The sequence below is a fragment of the Nilaparvata lugens genome, chromosome X (assembly GCF_014356525.2).
Source record: "Nilaparvata lugens isolate BPH chromosome X, ASM1435652v1, whole genome shotgun sequence".
Lineage (NCBI taxonomy): Eukaryota > Metazoa > Arthropoda > Insecta > Hemiptera > Delphacidae > Nilaparvata > Nilaparvata lugens.
In genome coordinates this window covers 25026727-25042958 of record NC_052518.1, presented here as the reverse complement: position 1 = coordinate 25042958, position 16232 = coordinate 25026727, and the positions used below count along the sequence as shown (strand labels likewise).

The 16232-nt window shown below is 33.7% G+C and overlaps 1 protein-coding gene across 2 annotated transcripts in view; it reads left to right on the top strand.

Annotated features, from left to right (window-relative positions):
- The window catches only part of LOC111057617 (calcium-dependent secretion activator), a 131813-nt gene extending 118724 nt beyond the window's left edge, over positions 1–13089 (top strand). For both annotated transcript variants that reach the window (XM_039443064.1, XM_039443063.1), the window contains 6 exons: positions 567–864; positions 2699–2852; positions 3657–3815; positions 5921–6142; positions 6916–7058; positions 8699–13089. In XM_039443064.1, coding sequence (XP_039298998.1) covers positions 567–864; positions 2699–2852; positions 3657–3815; positions 5921–6142; positions 6916–7058; positions 8699–8900 — 1178 coding nt within the window. In that variant the 3' untranslated portion in view covers positions 8901–13089. The remainder of the gene's footprint in view (positions 1–566; positions 865–2698; positions 2853–3656; positions 3816–5920; positions 6143–6915; positions 7059–8698) is intronic.
- Positions 13090–16232: the final 3143 nt, after the last annotated feature.

The window sequence follows — 16232 nt, the reverse complement described above, 5'->3', positions numbered from 1 at the left end:
ACCTGCTACCTGCTACTGTGTTCAACCTGCCAATTCAGGTTGAAAAGCTCAAAATAACTTCCATATTTCTTTAGATAATCATTCAGTCTTTGGTATTGAAGTAATTTTTACCGTGACGTATACTGAATTCGTTTTATAAATCTTTATTACTCATCATAGCAAAAAATGTCATACGCATTGTAATAATAATAATACTAGAAGTTCATTTCTACATAAGGTTTTTGTGGCAGCTGATAACTCTAACACTCCACTTAACTCTTTGCCACAGTGAGGTTGAGGACCCCCATTTGAGTGAGAAACACATAGCCACTTTACAACATAAATGGTCAAGATAGTACAGATAACCCAATTGTGACATCTTACCTATTTGAATATAGAATACTTTTCTCTTTAAATTTTGTAGGTAACCTTGAACCAATTACTGGAAACCAAACCAGCTTTGGTGGTTTAGTCAACCTTATTTTGATCAGGTACATAAGTAGACCTACATCATATATATCTATATTCGCATCTGGTACTTTTTGAACATCATGGAATATTTCAGCATGTCTTTTCAAATGTTGCAGATAACCTGAAAAATGGCCGATTCCATCAGCATCTCCGTGATACTTTTGCACCTCTGGTCGTGCGATATGTCGACCTGATGGAGTCGTCGATCGCGCAGTCGATTCACAAGGGATTCGAGAAAGAGCGCTGGGAGATCAAGGGTGACGGGTGCGCCACCTCTGAGGATCTTTTCTGGAAGTTGGATGCGCTGCAGTCATTCATTCGAGATTTGCATTGGCCCGATGCCGAATTCAGACAACACCTTGAGCAACGCCTTAAGCTGATGGCCTGTGATATGATTGAGTCCTGTATTCAAAGGTATGCCATGATATCAATAAAATTCCATTTTAATATCAATAGTTCCATAGGTCCTACTATTAGTCAAAAATATGTATTCAGTTGCATGCCATTCAATCTGAATTAATCAACTTGAAATTAACGGTTACTTATTCCATACAATGATAGGTCCAAAAATTATTTTCCACTTGAACTGAAACTGAAATAAAACGAAGTTTGACAGTTATTTTAGAAATTAACTTCCTCTGTCCAGAAAATGTCATGTTGAGGCAAGATCTTTTAAGAAAAGGAACATGATGCGAAGTAAAAGGTGAATGATATTTTGCTTTAATCCTTTAAATATGTGTAATTGTATTATTAAAAACTGATTTATTCGATAAATTAAACTCAACTCAATTTGATTTTTTGTTCATTTTCACGGGATTTCTAACCACAGGATTACGGTTGAGTGCATCAAATTCCTTTTTTTTTCCTCAGGGATCTCAGAAATTCATATATTTTGACTCAAACTATCAGTAAATTTCATTATAAACATACACTCTGTTCAAAACGATGAATTGTTTGTTGAAAATAACCTTCATAACCTTTAACCTAGCTCCGCAGTGCAGGTTGGATGCTTGTCTGATTCGGACTAGGCGCTGAGACAGCAAGTAATAGCAGCGTTGGTGGGAATGCGAGCGGCCGCAGTAACATCTTCCACCCAGCAATGGTCGGCGTAGTTCCGCCTAGCGGACAGACGAAAGATCAATCCAGTCGGTTATTTGATCCCTCCAGCCAGGCTCAGCCAAGCAGCCGAGACAATAGAACAATGGAGTGACGGTCTTATTCGCGTTCATCAGCAGTTTTCTTTCTCACGACTATTTTTATTTTGTGTGTCAATAATAACTCCAATCACCAGTAAAAGTTTCCAGAAACGTGGTGTACTACCATGTTAATGACTTTTCATAATGATTTTTAATTATTTAAAAATATTGTTGACATTCTGAGCCTTCAGGCTAAACTTGGGGTCGCTGAGAACGAATCTGCAATCAGAATTTCTCTATCACGAAAAATAACGAAAAAACCCAGCTGTTGATCTTCCGGCAACTGTCAACAGTCATCCTGCAATGCGGCCGAAACACTTCCAAGCTAGACACCCATCTCGAATGACAACAACGCCAATCTGTGAGAAACCATCCTGCACTGCGGCGCTAGGTTTAGAGACATGATTTGAATAATATAAAAGGGAAAGGAGCCTCCTTCATATGCCAATATTACCGATAGATCAGCCCAAACAGCCATTAGTCGTTTACACACCTATATCTCGTTGACACAACATCAGGACAGGACAGAATTTATTTTGATGGACAGTATTAGAGGAGGCGGTGGTTTATAACTGCGAGAGGTCTGCTGTTCACAGAACTACTAGTCATAGAACAATGGGATTTTATAATAAGCATTGGTTTATGGCCTCCAAGGTCGCCAGACCTCACATCCCCTCATTCCTCGTTGTATGGCTACATTAGTCCGAGGTCTTCAAAAACAATCCTCACAATATTGATTACCTTAAAGTCAATAATACAGACTTAATCATAAATGTCTCCAGTGCAACTCTCAAAAAGGCTTCTGCTAATATGGTGAAAAGAGTCAAAGGCGTATATAACCTCAATAGGTAGATATTTTAACTTATATAATCTCCAGTAACAAAGAAATGTGAGTAATAAAATATGAAATATATTATAATTTTATCACAACAAAATTTCCGTTTTCTAAATTACATTAAAAATTTGGTTGCATAACTTGAAAAATCGCCCAGTACTAATAAACTTTCTGCTAGTAATCTATCATTAACCATATCAACTGAATCCTGTTTCAGGACTGAAAATGCCTTTCAGCAATGGTTGAAAAAAGGTGTAACGTTTATTTCTACAGACTACATAATTCCGTCTGAAATGTGCGCTATGGTCAATGTTATACTGGACGCAAAAAGCAAGTCACTCAAACTGTGTGCAGTGGATGGGGTGGATGTTGTAAGTATATATTTTTCTTGCTATCTCTGATCATCTAGCAACGTTTCATTTCTAGTCGGGTAGCCGATGAGCTCGGATGATTCTTTATCGCTTTGTAGAAAAAAGTTTGCTATCAAGTTGACGCCAGCCGCCTGTCGTAAACTCCATCGATAGACTGGCTTAACTTATAATATTAATATTAATTCGTGTAGTTTCCGAAATTTTTTTATTAGTTCTTGTAGGAGTATTCCGGTAATATTGATAAGATTATATAATTGAAGTAAATTGCATTATGGAATAAAGTGATATTTTGATTGATTTAAACCTCCAATTCATTACGCCTTTTTTGATTTAGTAAATGTTCAATCACTAGTAATAGAAGGCAGTTCACTTGCAACTCTATTCCTGGGTTAAATCCCTGCTATCCAATGAATTCCTGTTCTACTGAGCAAAGACAGAAAATATGAAAACCATTGTTTCTTAAATAAATGTTCACATAGCCTCCAGTCTCCTTACTCTAATAATTTATCTTTCAACAGTTGAAGAAATACATTAGTGGGAAGCCACTAAGAATGCTACAACTTTAATCTTATTCTTCACCCTGCTGTCACTTGAGATGAAACCAACAAGAAAATAGTTGCTACATTAACAGACACTTCACCTTGAAGCTTGAAATCAATCATCTCCTGAAGCTGCTATCAAAGAGGATAAATCTTTCAAAAATAGATTATATAGATCTTAGATATAGATAATATATTTCTGCAAATAGATAAACAGTTTGTATTTTAGAATCTGGTGAATAATTGAATTATAATTTCTTGGCAGCATCAGTACCACACAAAGATTGATGATCTGATCGAGAAAACGTCAGCAAACATGAGTCAAGGAATGATTGGCAAACTGGTCTCGGTTCTAGAAGCTACTTTATCCAAGTTATCTCGTTACGATGAAGGAAGTCTTATAGGATCGATTCTCAGTTTCACGGTAATTAACAACAACAAATTTTGTCTAGAAGCTCCTGTCTAGTTCCATTAGTTATAGAGTTCTGCTCTTAGTTATTAGTTCTTCTAGTCCTGCTATAAGAGTGGATTTCTTTGAATCTCTTTTAACGTTTTTAGATATTTTGTAAATAACTTAGATAAATTGTTATGCTATGCACAGATAAACCAGTATATCAAGCATAGTTAAATGAAGGATTGGATTACTTAGTTAATTTCAATTCATTTTTCACAAGGCAGCTTCGATTATAGATTGGCTATTGATACGCATGATTAGGAGGACCCTGGTTTTCATTGTTTTAAATGACAGCGAGGCCTTCTCGTCTTGCGATATCTATAATATTATTTCAATAAGCAGGAGTACTTGCTCCAATCTTGTTCAATATATACTAACGATCAACCAGTACCAAGCAAAACAAGATCTTTTATATATGCTGACGATACAGCTTTGGCAGCACAAGGCTCTTCTTTTGATGTGGTCGAGAATAAGCTATCCTCTGCCCTGGAAGATATGGCAGAATACTACAAGAGGAACCACCTGAAACCAAATCCGATCAAGACACAAACATGCGCTTTTCATCTGAGAAACAGGGATGCCAAACGAGAGCTTGATAGAACATGGCAAGGACAGAAGCTTCAGCACTGTGCCACACCAATATACCTGGGAGTGATCTTAGATCGAACACTGTCATTTAAGGAGCACTGCTTAACTACAGGAAAAAAGGTTGCTGCACGAAATTATATAATCCATAAACTAACTGGGAGCACATGGGGAGCCAACCCCCACACACTTCGAACATCAGCAATTGCACTTAGTTTATCGGCTGCAGAATACGCAGCTCCAGTATGGTCCGCTTCTGCTCATACAAATAAAGTTGACACAGCGGTGAATGAGACTGCAAGAATCATTACTGGATGCTTGAAACCTACTCCAATTGATAAAGTGTACCCTCTAGCAGGAATAGCACCTCCCGCTATAAGGAGAAAAGTGGCTGGTGATGTAGAAAGATCTAAGCAGGAAACTGACCCTCGTCACCCTCTTCACTACCATCAGATACAAGCAAAACGCCTCAAGTCAAGGAAGAGTTTCATGGCTAGGACCCATCCACTGCAGACAACTCCTACAGCAGCCCGTCTTGAACTATGGAAAGAGAAGGCCCATGTCACTGTGTCCGAGACATTACCGACTGGAGGAAACCTTACATACAGTGTATGGAAATCACTAAACCGACTGCGGGTGGGAGTAGCAAACTGCAAATCAAACATGATGAAGTGGGGGTACCTGGAAGGAAATATGGACCTAAACTGCAGATGCGGAGAAATCCAAGACCAAAAACATCTATACTGCTGCCCTCTCATGGACCAACCCTGCACTAATGAAGACCTAACTTTAGCATCTGACAATGCCGTGGCGGCAGCTATTTTTTTGGAAGTGTTGACCGGACTCGGAAAGTAAAGTAAGTAATAAGCACAGAGTTTAATGGCGATGTAGAGGTTACACTCAATGACCAATCTACATGGAAACGTTGAAGCATAAACTGAAACTATCAGACGAACTGGAGAAGTAATGCAAAGAGGAAATAATTATTAATCCACAAGAAACGCTTAAGTTAGAACTTTAAGTAATTATCACAATTTAGGATGCTGTTCCCCATACTAAAATTTGACCATGTAAATAAAGAGTGACTTATCTACCTTGAAGGGCTGAGAGTGTCAATTGCGCCCTAACTTCACCCTCTTAGGCAAAAAATGCAGCCATTCTCTACCATTCCATATCTATTCAATCAAGAACAATAACACTTTGAGAAAAGTACAACAGCTTCCTGCTCAAATATCCGACTTTTCCAATGTTATATAGAATTTAGTATAAACGTTAAAAATGTAGAATATGTTCCATTCTATTCTACTTCCACTATCACTCTCAAAGCTATTGCAAAAAAATGTAAAATGAATTATGATGAAAGACCATAATCAGTGTGGTTTTAATAGTTGCTCTCAATTTATGAATCAATCATATTAATTGTTTTGTTCATCATAATTAATTTTTCAATTTATAATTTATGTAATCTCTATGCTCTCTGTTTTCTTCAGAACGTTTCCGGCTCTGGAAAAGACATTGGACAAGCGTATGTGAACTTCACGAGAAATTGTATGGATCAAGTCCGAAGTAAGATCACTGACGAACTGTGGATTGTAAACTTTTTCGAGCAATGGTACACTTGCCAGATTCAGTTGCTGTGCAACTGGTTGTCCGAAAGACTCGACCACTCGCTACATGAGTATCAGTGTACGTGTTTGGCTTTCATTGTCAAGGTGAGAAGTCATTTTAATCTTCAATCTTGTTTTCCATCACTAACTGCTTATTATTAAATCTCTTTTTGCTATGGGAAAAACATCGAGTGATTAAAAATCACTATTAAAATGTGTGATTTATAAGACAAATTTTTAAAAGTGATAAAAATCACAGTGAGTGATTAATTAATTTTAATCATTTTCACAATTTTAATTCCAAAGACGTTTTCCTTAAATATTATGGACATCATTTCAAACAATTATTTGTAATTTTTAATCAGAGATAGCAATTCTTTGACAAGGCAATATTTGCTGCAAGTTTTTCATTCAGTATGATTTCACTCGATCATTTTCAATGAATCCTTAACAATCCTTAGAAAATCGTTAACTTTATTGAACCTCACTCTAATTATTATTGAAAAGATCCATTTCTCAAAACATAGACACTTTTTTTAGGAACATTCAAAATTATAATCATATTTTGTTAAGTATATATTTATCTTTTCGAAAAATATTTATTCGATTCCATTTGAATCGAAATGAAATAAATAAAAAATGGTGAACAGTTGAAGTACATGACTTAGAAATCTCAACTTACCTGTTTAATACTTGTAGCGTAATGGTTACCCGGTTACTTGCATGTGGTTGCCATATAGCAACAGTTATAGATATTACTTGTTTGTATAAACATCCATTAAATAAATTGGCTCGATAACTAGTTTTTTCTACTTGATAGTATTTGATCCAGATTGAAATAATTGGAATAAAAAATGTCTTATTATGTTAATCCGCAGAAACTGTACTCAGATTTCGAGCTTCATGGTGTGATGGAGGACAAACTCAACTCGAAGACCTACCAGACCGTTTCTCAGAGGATGCAGACTGAAGAAGCCACCTGTGCCCTGACCATGAGCACGCGGCGAGAAGATGATTCTGAGTAAGTTCTATTCTACTTTTCCAAAGTATTCAATACTGTATCTTGTGTATTCACTTCATCATTTCAAAACCTTTTCTCTTGATATAGATCTCTTCCAATTCCAAAAGTAGTATTGTTAATAATATGCTAGATGCCTCTACCGTTTATTTCAATTAGTTTCATATGTTTTGCCCAATTAACGGTTTTTTTATTTCAAATAATAAGGATAAAACCTGCACAAAAAAATTCTAGGTTTTGTTTTGGCACAAGTGGCATGTAAATTGAGTTTTGGAAAAGTTGTTTAATATCAAAGGTTAACAGAACAATGCATAGATCAGAACATCTATCACATAATATTTTGTTCAAGTGAGCAATTTTTAAAACTAATTCAGAAAATTCATATAAATTTAACTCAGGAAGTGGCACCAATTATTTACTTTGAGGCTTAAGGTCCCTTGGCAAATGTGCACCTTTTAGCCTTTAGCCTTCCTCCTCATGGAAAGCATTCCTAAGGCATTGCAATATAAAATTATTCAATCTGGTTTTTAATCATATAGATACTCTGAAATATGACAACAGTTCTGAAAAATACATTTAAACTTATTGCTCGTCACTGGGTTATTATTATCGCCGCCAATACCAAGTAACTATGAGACTTGTATTACCAGGCTGAGACACCAGTGAGACAAGAATCGTGTTCCACTGGTGTCTCATCCTGGTGCCCTAATGTGATACCAGCCTTGAAAATATATTTCAAATACCGCTATTGTATTTCTTGTATTGTCACAATTTATTATTATGGCTAGAAAGCTTCAGTCATAAAGCAATTATGTATTCTAAAGTCCATGAAGCTATGAAAACTAGAGTTTTCTTATAGGTCTCTTTCAAGCTAGAAGCTTACATAGTGGAGCGGCAAATGCAGAGTGTATCAGAGAAAACTTATCTGAGAGTGTAATGCTTTTTGCCACAAGTGAGTATATGTATCACTCATACGGGTGACATTCACTTCATAATGTTCTCAGTTGATCACGAATGTGCCGGGTGGAATCGTCTCAGTTAGTCAAAATCTCAGTTTCTCAAGTTTCCGTTGCTTTCAGAAAGTTCAGTTGATACCGTATCATATTCAAAACATTATTAAATTAATCGAACAAAAATTAGAATAATACCAGCTTGTTGCCATTTAAAAGCAAGAACCTAACCCCATACCGTCCATTATACCTTTGAAATATTAATAAACCTTTGAGGTTATGTAAATATTGAATGTCAGTTTGCAACGTTGTTGCTGACTTGACAAAATACTCCACCATGTGTCAGTCTGCAACGTAAACTTGATGCCGTGAGATTCGACTAACTGAACGGCTCAACTTCCCACTTGTTTCAGTTTCCCAAGAAATGGCCAAAATATACACTTGATGAACTGAGATCATGAGGAACTAGGGCGCTCCTCTCTCTGCTACAGTACTATATTCCGGTTATTACGGTTCCATTGTAATATTATAAATAAATAAAATACTTTACCTTTGCTGCTTCACTATGTTTTGACCCCCAGGAGGTTTTATTATTGTGACTGTACTCATTATTTCCAAATACTGTATTTGTTGTATATATTATTGTGAAGTAGCTAAATTAACTGAAATGAAATTGATGTTATTGTATGAAAGGGGCTACCCAGAGAGCGGCGTGGATGAAGATAGCGAACGTGCCAAGCCGAAGGTGACAATCAGAGAGACCCTGGGCGAGGATGGAAATTACGTGGCTAAGATCAGCAACGTGACAGCCAACGTGGCGGGCAGACTGGGAAACGTGTTCGGCAAAGGAATCGGCGGGCTCACAAGCAAGTTTGGAGGCGGTAGTTGGTTCTAAGGCTTCCTTAGTGCTTGGTTGTTTGTCTGTCTGTTTGTCTGTTGTTGTTTTCGTTCACTCTATGCTATCACCGCCATTGGTCATGCCATTGTATACTTTGTACTACTCATTGCTCAGGGGCGTATTCTATGAATAGAATAGAAAACTTTATTTTCAAAAAGTACAAACATTACGATTTGAAATACAAAAGGCTATCAAACTATTTTCAATACAGTGATACTCTCGACATTTTTATCCTATTCAACTTTCACCCCTTCATTCCCATCACATCAAAAATAGTTATCATATTTCAACTACACGTTACATTTCAGGGAAAGACAATAAACAATATAAACATGTTGCCAGAGTGACTGAGTCTGCTACATGCATAGATCACATATTTATCAGATCATATCATTTTTCCCGTTTTGTTAAAGGAGCTGTAATTGAAAAATCAACTACAATGAAATGTAACGCTCAGTCAAAATCATATTGAATCCAGGTCAAAATAAGTCTGTGGCCTACAATCTTCGACCAGCCATTAATGGCATGACAAGCCGAAATCATCTTACATCCCGGTTATCAAAAATCATTCCAAATCAAAATCATCTTAGTATTGTCATCTTAAAGATAATAAGCATCTTAGTCGCTTGTATTTCTATTGATATAGTATGAACGTCTATTTATCAAATTTCATATTTTTCATGTCATTTTTGGGAGACCAAACTTTTTTCCTATATTCAAGTAAGTTGGTAAAATCTGATGAAGATAATATAATTATCTCGCTGGTGATATTTGAGCTGATAAAGATACCACTGTGATTAATTTATATTATATAGATGTGCTGTAAAAAGTAGCTCGGTATAAAAAGCTAGCTCATGATATTTGCAAGAATACGCCCCTGGATTGCCTATTCGAGCGCATGACGTATTGTCACAAATCTCGGTCATTTTTTTACGGTATGTACTTGTATATTTTCCATACTAGTTGTTGATAAATTCCGTTATAAGACGTGAAGCTTTTATTCAGTAGTCGTAATATAACTCATGCTTCAAATAACTTGCTATTTTATACTATACCTAACGACATTCTGGTACCGTTTTGTGATTGCTTAGCGGAGCGCGTCTGAATATTCCCAGACAACTTTGCATTGATTGGCTGAGAAAATAATACACACTTACACCACAGATATATACAGTGACCCAGTAAAGCCTTGAATTTTTCTCAATTACCTATTTAAAATACTTTTTGAACTATTTTGATTCTCATTTAGTATTCTATTATTGATTTCTTTAGCAAGGTAGCTCTCAAATGAGTGTAATTTAATAAGACAACGATACATCTGCATAAGTTATTATCCCTCTCTAGTTTACATTAATGAATATTAATGTGAAATATGTTGTTTAATCAGTGTATTAGTAGAATTAGGTGATTTTTTTAGAGGAAGGTTCCATGGTCAATGTACCGCTGTTTGGCAAACATATTTAAATTAAAAAGATAGTCGCATATAGTTCATCTCTGACAAGACTTTATATCTCTCACAAGACTGCTCAGTTTTTTAAAATTAATTTTAGTCCTGAATAAACAGATTCAATTCTGCTACTAAAAACACTTATGCACTGTAAAAATAATTTAATTGACTCATTCATTCATCTAGTATCATTTAATTTATATTATTTAGTGCATACTGAAACAAACCTAAATGATTCAATTCAAATTCTGAGCACATGTTTCTATTGATCAAATCAACATGTAGGCCTATACTATTCTAATTTTTAAACACTTCCATCACTTAACAGAATACACTCATTAGATCAACTAAAGTTTGGCTTTTGGTGTTGGCAATGGCTGTGGATATGGTCTCACTTCAACTTCAACACTTCTTTTACTTTTTTAATAAATTCAAAACCTGCTATTTGATGATAATAAAACCGATAATAGCTAGTTATAACTGCTTGGTCATCCTGGTTCCTTACTGACTGAGTTACATTAAGATATGAAACAGTATAACAAAAATTCATAATCTATTTCACATATGACAAGAAGTTCTTAAGAGCTATTGGTATTTCCCCAAAAATAATGCTTCTTTCGTTTATGATAATAACCTACGTTCATTTTCAAGTTAGTTTTGCATCTCAAATAATAGTTTGATATATTTTTCAACAGTTATTGAACTCAGTATGAGCGTGAGTAATCGCGTATGAGAGTACAAAGTAATCAAACACCATGACATGCAACTGTGATATAAATGTTTGTGTCTAATATAGTATGTTGTTAAGTTAGTAGGTAAAAGAAGTGAACTCAGCAAACCCAGCTAATTGTTCTCGCTAGTGTATCGACTGAGCTTGCCTGTGATTTTTTAACAAGCTGTGCCCTTTTTATAAATCAGAACCTCGGTTCTGGTTTAATGTTTGTATGTATTTGTTCAAGTTTTTTGTTTCTTGTTCTGCTGAAATCATTTTATTAGGGGTACACAAAGTGGCCATAAGTTAGAATAGTTGACCATTTATATTTATTGATAAAATGCTATGTTTGTGTAGATGAGCGATTGTTTAAAAATTGTGAATGCATGTGCATTAAAGGACACTCAGTATTTCTAAAATGCAGAATGAGATAATCTATGAAGCAATATTTGAATGTGACGTTAGCTTGAATATTCTTTTATAGCAATGTTATAGAAATATAGAGTATGAATTTTATAGACCTACGATTAGTGTTTGTTATAGATTTGACTCAATCCGACAAAAGTGGTCAATCTAGATAGAAACTCAGTTATTAAATCATTAGTGACCTGTAGTTCTTCATTAGGTATGTAACACCAAAAAACGTTCTTATAAAATGAATTAAATTAAATTTATTAGGAAATTTTAATCAAATGAAAACATGTTTTTAAGATTGAGAGTTATGGAGACTTACTCTATTATTGTTGTTCTAGTAACCTAGTAGGATGTACTACTGTACTACTGGTAGTGGGAGGTATTCATTGGAATTTATTTCAATTAAGGCACCAGTGCAGTTTTACAATTTGCCTTTAAAACACCAAACATATAAAATAATAGAAATCACTATTAATTATCAAGATGAGTCATTATTAGTGTGATATTAATTCACGAGCTCTGATTTTTTTTTCTTATCTTGAAGTGTTTGCTAGACAGCTCTGACTTTTTTATCAACTGAAATCAATGATTGGTGGTGAAAATTCCATTCATTCAGTTGAAATATAATTTCTCCCAAACCCCGGAGCTATGTAATATCACAAGTACTGATGGAGATGTTATTTGTTATTTTTAATGAAAAAATGTTGAAAGTAGAAGTATAATTAACTAATTCAATAGTATCGTTCGAATGATGTCATCCCACGTATTTCAAGTTTTTAACATACCGTTATTGGAATTTTATAGTTCGATCTCAATAATCATCATATTCAAGCATTGTAGCTGCATTTTAGTGCATACTATCGGTTATTGTCAATATAATTAATCTTCAACATCAGTTTATATTATGACAGAATTAGAATGTGATACAAATCTATTCCTTTCTAGGTGTGTTAGATTAGCGTTCTACTGCTGAGTTTTACGCACCCGATATTACACAAACTATAAGAATTTTTTGTCTATCAGCTCATTAAAATAAAATCTAAAAAAATATTTTAATTAGCTGACTGGGATGAATAGTTGAATACCGAAACGTTTGTGTGTAATCTCGGTTGTCTCGTCAACTCGCGACGAGCTGCGAAAAAGCAGCATTGGAACGTTTCTAGGACAACTCACAATATTAATTGATTTACTTGAAGCATTACTGACCCATTTGACTGTATTATGCAACTGATGAACTCCGTCAAATTGTGTGGTCTATGTTACGGGTCAAATTGCCTTTTATATAAATGAATACCATCTTTTTAAACATAGATTAATCAAATATTAATCTGTGAATTGGAAGAAGTTAGCTGATGAAGATATAAGATCGCATATACTACTATTGTATGAAGGAAATTACGTTATGTAATGTATGCGAATGTGTCTGTGTCCTGATGATTTTTAAAATGTATGCGCGAGTTCAAGTTGGTTATGATAGATTTAGTGAATCAATTTCATATTCCTTATTGAAACTGTAACATGAGTGAAAGATCTCATCTAATATTAGAACATATAAAACATCTCAATCGTGAGTTTGTCAATTGTTATGTTTTATTTGCATTTCCTGGTAAAAACCAAGACTAGTCACCTGCTGTGAAAAATCGCGTTTTACGCGTCATTTGAAATATTTATATGGAGTATGTTCAATGTTGAACGAAAGGCGTCATGCATGTTATGTTTGCCCCCAATCAGAGATGAGAATGAAATACATTTTAATTATTTTGAAAGAGACGGCTTTTCGTCCACCACAAACTGATGTCTCTTTCCCTAAATATTTAGTGTGGATAGTTGCTTGAGTTATTGTTGATTATTTCTTGGCTATAAACAACGCATGATGTTCATCACAATCAATTAGAATAACATGATCATTACATTTGTTATTACTCGAACTTCGAAATTATATTTATTTTTCCAAAATCTTATTCTATTCATGATAGTCATCGCTGCATAGTAATTAATTTTTAAATTACGCTATTTACACTAGTTATATTTAGTGCTGGTAATATTAGATCACCTCAATATTGTCATCATTATTGCGTGTTGTTCATTCTTTACATTTGCAAATACGCAAATATTACATTTTTCATAGATTGTATGATTTTACTTTCACATCAAATTATTACATATATATTTGCATGAGACAGACTGCTAAGTAAATTTCAACTAGGCTTGCAGTGTCAATTCTCACCATATACTGTATTAGTATTATTTAGCTATTATATATACTTATTTATCATTAATTGGCAATCGCTTCACTGCTTTTATTTCTAAATATAAGGCAATCATTAAAAAAGTTCTATTGTTCATTCTGGGAATTTCTTTCATCAGTCTCATTATAAGTGATTTATTTTATAACACCATAAGTAAATGCAGTAATAATAGGCCTAATCAGTAATAGGTCTACAAAAAATAAATAATATTGAAGATTTATACAATAATCTAATAAATTTATTTTCAAAAAAAAAAATACTTATAATTTGGACCTTGAAGAGTTTCATTGATTAAACGTTTAAGGTTCATTACAATTCATGATGCACAAGCCATATTCAAATCTATTTTCATAGGAAATCCTTCGAATAGAGTAAAATTTGTTTGGAATAAATTTTAGTATCAATACAAAAATATAATGAATGGAACTATTAAAGTTTTAATCAAAATTATTACGTTTCATATTTTTTCTCCCAGGACATACCTATTTCATATAGCCAAAATTCAAGTCAAAGCAGCTCAATCAAGATTTTTAATCACTTTAAGAATCGTCTTAGCATTGTTTTTAAGTTTCTACCTTCTTACTGATATTACTTTGATACATAATCCATGATCATCATCATCAACATACAAGAATCATCAAATGTAAATATTGAGCAATTGAATTGTTACTACTGACAAACATATTAAGAAAAGTAATATAAATGTTCGTTCATCTACCTAGATTTGATCTGAGATATCTGAATAATCTTGAATTAAATATTTCTCAAGTTCAGCTGAACTGATGCTGCAAATAGCTGTATCAGCTTATCCGTGAATCTGCTCAGGCATAATTCTGATTCAGAAAAAGGTTTTAAAATACTCGCATGGTTACTGCCAAATAAAGCAGTAATAATATTTGGACGTAATAATACTCCAAAGTTAAAATTGGGTACAATAATTCCAAATCACTAGTATCTTTTAAAATCTGGGTTGAAAAAAGTATTGAAAAATTCGCACTTCTACTCCCTGTGCATTTTTATACATCATCCACTCATTCTTGTTTCAATAATTTGACAATTAAATTCTCAAATGATATTTACTAAGATATCACTTCCACTTTCATCTTTACTTATTACACAAATATCGGAAAATAGAGTATGAAAAGATTTATTTTGTCAAACCCTGACTCAAGTAGGTAGAGTAAACATGATAGTTCACAAACATGAGGTAAATAAGAGAATTCAATATTAATTTGTTATGAAATATGGGATCAGTCACACATATGAGGCGTTGTTTAGATATCTAATTATACTTTGGTCATTTTATATGCATATAAACTCAGTGGACATCCTTATGCAGCTTCGAGAAAATTTCTAATCTAGGTATTCAAAAATAGTTTACTATTCTCCCTTGACTGTTGACAGTTATAAGTTACCTGTTGTCAATAATAGGGAAACTATGATTAGAAAAATCAAATTGAAAAAGAAGAACTGTAGAATTCTTTGCACTTCAATTTCTCTCACTTATATTAAGAACCCCCTTCTAGAAGATATGAGCAGACCAAGATGTTGGAGATTCACCGCATTTCAATTAGTCTATAAAATTGTGCAAATTCTAGTCATACAACACCTCATAGTGTCAAATTGCACTGTGATATTGGAATACAATTTCGGAAAGTATTCTTATCTGACCATCGTGCTCTAAGCACTGAATGAGAGTAGCCTACTAATTGAGATCACCATTCTTGGTAAGGCATGCTCACTAAATAATTTTATTTGCTATTTATCATATTATATTACTTTAAAAAAATTTCACGAAGATTTTCTACTAGAGAGAATACCAAGGTAAATTATTTTCTATTTTTGGATTGCACTTCATCAACTAACACCATTAACACACTTATTTTTGCTTTAAAAGAATGCATTTCCTTAAGTTTCTTCTCTTTTGTAATGGTTGTAATATAGAAGTTTTAATATATAAAGTTTAGCTATAGTTTTAACTATACAACCATTATACATTTATCAACCTTGACTTTCAAATCCAGTGGTTAGCGTGATAATTAGCATTACCATACCTAAAATTCTCTAATCTTCTAATGAACTAATCAGTGCTAGTTTCATGATCTCTGTCAGACCAATAAATATTATTATGAAGTTGCGGATAGTTTAAAAATAAAGTATTATAAAACTAAGTTTGCACAACTTTAAACTTGGGTGTATCCATAATTATCAATTTAAAGCAGCTTTTTCTAAAAAAATGTAATATATTTTGTATCATATCAACCAATAATTTATTTCTAAATCAATATTACGCATTGCATTATCCATCATGAACATCTGTTATTCAACCTTACCAATCATTCGGCCCAGTTCAAATTTTTAATTTTCCACTGATATAATATCATCAAAAATATTCATTAAGCTAATATTCAATGTGTAGACAACTTTCAATCCTATTCCTATTTTGTTACAAACATTTCAATCCAAAGTTCCATAATTCATTATTTTTATATTATTTAGAATCTTCC